Here is a 7,463-nt window from a genome sequence, read left to right on the forward strand (position 1 = left end):
TTTCATCCAGAGACCATCCTCAAGGGTACCATAAAGTCCTATAGGAAATGGTTTTGGCTTAAAAACTAGGTGGTTTTTTATTTGGTGAGTTATTCAGTGAGTCATTCTAACTGTGGCTTCCAGTAACTAGAGTATTTAAGGGAATAAAGTCTGAAAGTGAAATGAATAAAATCAAGATAAAATAAACAAGTTCAGCAATGGTAATAATAAATAATGCCTACATTTGTGTAACACTTTAGTTTACGACGCATTTTTATTTTTCAAATGAGGAAAATTAAACGGAGAAAGGTAGTGTGCTGAAGGTCACAAAGCTAAAATAATCAGAGTAATGGAGTTTAACTGTATGTTCCAATATCAAACGTCTACAGCTCTGATTCTTTGCCACCTGAAAGGTGAGCCTACCTGTGCTATGGATGGGCCTAGGACACTCTCTAAGATGACTTCAATGAGAGTAGCCGTTTCCAAATCACTTACGCATATCTTTCAACTTAATACCCTGAAAGAATGGGGATGCTCTTTAATGTGCATGGAGAGGGAATATCCATGCCCTCCACGTTATACTGTGGACTGAAAAATGCCAGGTGCCATGAACTGTGGGTAACATGCTACTATTTGCATAAAAACACTGAAAAGAAATATATTTAAATGTAGTTTTTTTGTCCATGCATATACTATCTCTTAAAAGTCACATAAGAAATTACTAACAGTGGTAACTTGCAGAAGCACTGGAAAATGATGGCTAAGGGATTAGGGACAGGAGCACAACTTTTCACTGTACATATTCCCTTTTGAACTTTTTGAATTTTGAACCACATGAAAGTGGTTTTGCAAAGAGTGAATTGAAATTTAAGAATACATAATGGGAGTTGGAACAAAGGCAATGGTTAGGTGATTCAAAGTGAAACATTTCAGAAATGGGATGTAGCAGAAGAACAGAGAAGTAAAAAGGTATTACAAAGTTTTTGTCAGACTCCAGAATTCCGTGTGGTATTTCACAGTTAGAAGTAAGTATTCCTCAAGACCATCAAACTTCTTCCATTCTAATTCTTTGCTCATTAAACAGCTCTCAATTTTTCACTAACCTTGATACTGAGAAAGGAGTGTCCCAACAGTGTATATAAGTATTCAGGTCATCAGAAAGGTAGATCCTTTCATCGTAAATAAGATAGTGTCCAGTTTAAACAAGTCTTTTGTTGTTCCGCGGCATGTGGGATCTTCCTGGACCAGGGCTCAAACCCGTGTCCCCTGCATTGGAAGGCAGATTCTTAACCACTGTGCCACCAGGGAAGTCCTAAACCAGTCTTTGACAAGGTTGATTAGGGGTTATTCCAGGCACACTGATAAAATACGCAACTGCAGAGCTAAAGACTAAACCTTAGACCAGTATAACCCCACCAAGGGTCTATCCAAAAACGGGACCTGGCCTCAACTAGATGGAATTAACCATTAACATATCTGAAATTTCCAGTATGTTTGTCCTCTGTTCTTCCACAGCTTAAGTCAGTCCAAAATTTTACCCTAAAGGTCACAATAACTTAAGGGTTTTGGGTGATGAAACCACATCTTTCAGCCTAAAGCAAGTCACAGCATTTTTTTAAAGGCAATACCAAAGCAGCCTCCGTTCCCACACAGAAATTATTTCAATGCATTAGAGGTACCGGAAACTGGTGAGTCTTATGCTCAAGAGAGTTAAAAAACCCCAGGACCAACAAAACTTGTAGTATACAAAGAGAACACATGTTTATTCTCTATTCTGATGTTCAAATTACATATCTAAAGATAATATCATTCTTAAATCAGTTTAAGATTTTTTAAAAAAAGATTTATTGCCAGAGTTATTTTGGAACATTACAAAAATACCTGCTCAAAGGTCTGCAGTTCAGGGCTACATCATCTGATTTTATATTAATGGATTAGCAAGCAGTCACTCACCAGGTCCTATACAATTAAGCTCTCAGTTTTCTAAGGAAGAAAGGACATGAGACCTACAGATAAATACTCAAGTACAAACCTTATTTTAGCTTACAGCTTTAAAATTCCTCCTCCCACTAAGTGTATTATTATTATTTATTTTTACCAGAGCTTAACAGCTAACTTAATCTACAGATGCAAGTGTCTCTTCCTTCCATGGTCTGACATTTGTCCACATGATGATTACAACAACTAAAATCAGGAAAAAGGAGATGGAAAATGAGTAAAAGGAGTTGAAAGAGTGGAAGGGGCTAGCTAATTCACAAACTGGATAAACTGAGGCCACAACAAATGTCTTAACTGAAAGATGACTGACTGACACCTTGTCATCTCCTTTTTAATACAATGGCCGAGTCACTGAAGCCACCAAGCCAAAATGTAAAGCTAATTTGTGAAAAGAAATTGTTTCAGAAACCAGAATTCTACTATCAAGAGCAGTTAATAAAGTTTACAAACCAGCAGTTACTAGCTCTCATTAAGAATGAATTGACTAATGTTTTATTACCTGATCCCCAGTAATTCTGTTGATAAAGAGCAACGGAAAATTTGGAGGAAGAAGTGATGAATCAACCTCTCTTCCATGTGTTATATTTTATAGGAATATGAGTAAGTATAAGAGTGGTATGCAAAATAGGGGATGGGGTGGTACTAATCATCAGAATGGCATCTGACTCCCCAAATGTAGCCATGCTCACTCCAGTGGGTTGCTTCACTGTGACTTAAGATCTGTCAACTGAGGACACAAGGGAATTTGAGTAAAACCAAGAGATATACTCTTAAATTTTAAACCGAATCTTCCAATAGATCTAGCACAAGATCTCACAAGAGTCAACTATAAGAAATTAACTTACTCAATGTAAATTGATTCTAAAGTACTTTTTAAAATGAATTATTGCCAATGCAAAAATTCAGGAGAGAAGTCTGGGGACCTGCTTTCCTAATGGCACATGTCATTTATCCATTGGTAAAGGTACTAAAATATCCTACGAGGTGTCCAAATTAAAGTATCTGTCTCCTGTTCTCCTTAAATAACGTTACTTCTCGGGCTTCCCTGGTGGCGCAGTGGTTAAGAATCCGCCTGCCAATGCAGGGAACACGGGTTCGAGCCCTGGTCTGGGAAGATCCCACATGCCATGGAGCAACTAAGCCTGTGCACCACAACTACTGAGGCTGCGCTCTAGAGCCCGCGAGCCACAACTGCTGAGCCCGTGTGCCACAACTACTGAAGCTCACGTGCCTAGAGAACGTGCTCCCAGCAAGAGAAGCCACCACAATGAGAAGCCCGCACACCGCAACGAAGAGTAGCCCCAGCTTGCCGCAACCGGAGAAAAGCCCGCGTGCAGCAACGAAGACCCAACGCAGCCAAAAATAAAAACAAAACCTTACTTCTCTAAAATAAAAGGTAATTAAGTGAAAGCGTCAATTAAGCATGTACTTCCTTTCTCGATACTGATAAATACAATTGAACCTTTGTTGTGTACTATACGCCCAACACGCTATATGGCAAACAATCCAGGCAAATTCACTGCATTATGAACAAAAGTAAATTAACAATAGCTCCCAAAATATATCCCTTTCTACCCAAACCAAAAAGGAAAAGAATTTTCCCAACTTCTCCAATTTATATTCCAAAGAATTCAGAAAGAAAATAAGGAAACAAAATATTTATAATCTATCAATTTCGAGTGCAAATATTTCACTAATAACCAAGCTTTCGTAGCATACTGATTTGTAATTGTATCAAATCATGAATCTTTGAGGGCACAGAAAACAAAGACTAAATGGCTCTGCCAATCTACAATGGTCATATTTCACCTTTAGAAGGGTGATGGCCATGAAAGCAACAAATTCGATGTATCCCTTGCTTCCTCCTCCGCACTGATTAAATCCTGCACTACAGACACAGTCTGCTAGTTTCTGCCACCACACACACATCAGGCCTCCAACACACTCCACAAGCCAGGGCTAGGCTGTCTAGAAGTCCGCACTGTGTCACTGCATAAGGCAGTTCCCCCTCCACACATCCAGAAAGAGGAAAGCCACCTAAGCGCTCTGTCAGATCTCAGCAAGGCTGTAAAATGACAGATGGAACTACTAACCAAATAGCAGGCAGCGACGCTCACCACCTTTAAAAATCATTTAAGCAGTTTTCCTCCCTGTCATCTCGCTTCTCCCCGCCCCCACCCCCACCCTCGCGCGCACCACCGCAGTTCGCCCCCAGCTTCGCAAGCGGAAGGCTGCGAGCTCTGGGCTGCCTCTGGACTGACAGTCGGCCCAGAACTCATTCAGAGCCCTGAAATACAGACATTCTCACCTGCACACACCACGCCACTTCCACCCACACCACCACCGCCCCACCCCCCAACCACACACACTCGCCCTCCCAACCTCTCCCCACACCAATCCCGGCGCGGCAGAACACCTAGCAGCCTCATCAGCAACGGTAGCACGCGTTACCATTTAGATGATTCGGGCCACCTAAGCTCCAGAGACCGCCCCCTCACCACACAGGCCGCCTCCCCCGCGCTGCCCGGAGGCTGGACCCCTCGCCCGCCAGGAGGGATGCGCTACCTTTAGACTGGCAGTCCGCACAAAACTTGTTATCCTCCTCCAGCAGCAGGTTGGCTAGGACCGCCTGGTACCGATCCACGTCCTTCACCGATTTGCCCGTCATGGCCAGGGTGCCGGCGGGGGCAGAGGGCGACGCACCCTCCTCGCCCCCAGAAACCCCTGCCTCAGTCCAGAGGTGAGGACTCCTGGTCCCCCGCCCAGGGGCACCTCCTGAGCGGGGAAGAGCCCTCTCCCACCGCCCGGCCCGGCACCCCTTCTCGGGTCAGCCGCGCCCGCCCCCCACTCTGCAGCCCCTCAGCGCGGCGCCCCCTGGCGGGCTTAGGGAAAGACCCGGGTCCCGACGACGCTGCCGGACCAGGCAGGGACCCTCAGCCCAGGCAAGGGGGGCGCTCAGGCCTCCTGCGTGCCGGGCGCAGAGACGACTCCCAGGCCTGCCTGTCTGTGAGCCCAGCGTCCCGCGCCTCGGTTTCCCTGGCAGCTGCTGCCAGCCCTGCCACCACCTCTGCCGCCTACTTCCGGCAGCTCTTCCTCTCCTCCTCCACCCCTCCCAGCCCGCGCATGCGCCCCGCCCCCACCGCTTCGGACTGGGCTCTTCCCTCCGCTCCGCCTCTCAGGAACCAATCGGGGCAGAAGTGAGGGGCGGAGCTTGGGTGGGGCGGAGGGGGAAGTGGGCCCGCCCCTGCATGTCCTTGGAAAAGAATGAATGGAGCCGGAGGAAAGCGAGTGGAGAGAGTAGAGGCAAGCGAAGGGAAACAACAATTAACATTAGCTGAGCTCTTACTATGTGCCAGGCGCTGTGCTAAGCGCCTTATATGCATTATCCCAATATAATCCCAAAACCTCTCTACGAGTTAAATATTTACCATCCTTATGTAACGTGGTGGTTGTGAATACTCCAAAGTCCTCCAGCTTATTCTTTCCTTCAACAGCCAAATAGAAGAGCCCAACCTCCTAACCCAGGATAAGAGGACATCACAACCTCCCCAGCTTTTCAGAGGATTCTGGTTACCTCTCACTTGGAATGCATGCTCCTGCTGAATTCCTGGCCCCCCTATTCATTAGGTCTCCTCTTGTGATTACTGACATCTTTGGGCATTGTTTTGCCTGGTGCCTAGATACTTTCTTGTTTCATTCCTCAGTCCTCCCAAAATAGTGCAGTTTTGTGCAGCAGACCTTTACTGAAGGTTATTTGGGGAGGTGGGGTGGAGAGGAGGGGTGATTACAGTAAAAGAAGAGGTAACTACTTTAAAATGATTATTAAACACCACTGTCCAAAGCCACCCTCACTACAGAGTGTAGTAAGTACAGAATTTCTCAATGGCTGTCCTTTTCTTTAGGGACCCACCTGCCATCTGGCAAATGTTTTTGTTCACTCATTCCATTCATTCATTCGCTTAGCAGATTGTTACTGAGAAACTTCTAAGTATCAGGCACTGTCCTGGGGGGAAGGGGAATAACATGATTCAATTAGTGGTTTTAAAAGGTCACTGCTGCTATGGGAAGAATGGTTCAGGGAAGCTGGTAAGACCAGATGCTCAGAGTTATCTTATCTCTAGGCAAACTCTCCTCCATCTCTTTACTTTCCCCCAAACATCAGGATGCCCTGAAAACTTTCATCAGAGAAAAACTAAAATTTTCTATTACTTTATCAATCAAAACAATTTGATTCTCTGTCTAAAGCTTTTTCCTTCTAAGCCATGCCTGAGGAGATTTGACTTTCATAAACAAAAAAGTTCATTAAGGTATTTTTCCTAAACAAACTCTCAGTTCTTTCTCTAGAAGGAATTCTGCCTTCCTCCTAAGCTAATTTTCTCAACGTATATCCCATTTGTAATAATTTTTCTTACTTTAACTTACTCAAATTTTCTTATTTTAACACATATTTTACAAATGAGCAAACTGAGAGTTAGAAAAATAAACTCCTTCATCTAGGGAGTAGTAGAGCTGGGATTTTTAACCTAGATCTCTATGATTCAAGAGCCTTAGTACTATCAGAGTTTTTGCTTATGTTATATATTATAATCCTCAGAAAACCCCATCAGGATAGGTATTAACATAATCATTTTTCAAAAAATGATATAACAGAGTCTCAAGTTGATGAAAGAAAGGCTCAAGATTACCCAGTTAATTGTGATCATTGTGCCTTTGTTCAAATTCTCATCTTCATCCCTGCACTATGCAAATAGCCTTCTTGCCTTATAGTCTAACCTTAGTTAATTTGATCCTTCACCCCACTTTTTGGAGAGAGCTTTCTAAATGGCAAATCTGGTTGACTAGCTCTCCTGATTAAAAACCCTTTAGTGGCTCTCCATGATCTATGACAATCCTTCTCAAAATTTCCCATCTAGAGAGAGATTGCCTAGTCTGGTGGTTAAGCACACAGACTATGGGACCAGAATGACTGGATTTAAATCTTTTAAAGCTTTAAAAGAGCTTTACCACTTACTATCTGTATGACTTTTATCATGTAACTTAAACTCTCTGTGTAAGATGTGTATGATAATGATATTAAATCCACCTATTTCATAGGATTTTTGTGAAGCTGAACTGAGGTAATGCCTGTAATATATTTAGAATAGCTCTTGGCACTCAGTGAGCAATAGACAATTAATGCTCTTCACTAAGTATCTCTGGCTTTCTGCCTTCTGGGTGCGTGGTAGGGTTTTATTTCATGGCCCTCTTAAGGTTGGATGTGGCCAATGAGTTTGAGCAGAAAGGATATGTGTCACTTCATGCCTGAAGCATTTATTTACTGCTTTGAGACTTCTCAGATTCTTTTTCCCTCTGGCATGGAAACCATCAACGTTCAAGATGGTGGTTGTCTTAGTACCATAACAGAATACCATAGACTGGGTGGCTTATAAACAGAAATTTATTTCTCACAGTTCTGGAGACTGGGAAGTACAAGATCAAGGCACCAA

General features: G+C 43.5%; 1 protein-coding gene across 2 annotated transcripts in view; it reads right to left on the bottom strand.

Moving 5' to 3' along the window:
- SMAP2 (small ArfGAP2) overlaps nt 1-5,067 on the bottom strand; it is a 47,925-nt gene extending 42,858 nt beyond the window's left edge. For both annotated transcript variants that reach the window (XM_004266392.4, XM_049698010.1), the window contains exon 1: nt 4,543-5,067. In XM_004266392.4, the coding sequence (XP_004266440.1) occupies nt 4,543-4,645 (103 nt within the window). In that variant the 5' untranslated portion in view covers nt 4,646-5,067. The remainder of the gene's footprint in view (nt 1-4,542) is intronic.
- Nucleotides 5,068-7,463: the final 2,396 nt, after the last annotated feature.

The sequence above is a fragment of the Orcinus orca genome, chromosome 1 (assembly GCF_937001465.1).
Source record: "Orcinus orca chromosome 1, mOrcOrc1.1, whole genome shotgun sequence".
Lineage (NCBI taxonomy): Eukaryota > Metazoa > Chordata > Mammalia > Artiodactyla > Delphinidae > Orcinus > Orcinus orca.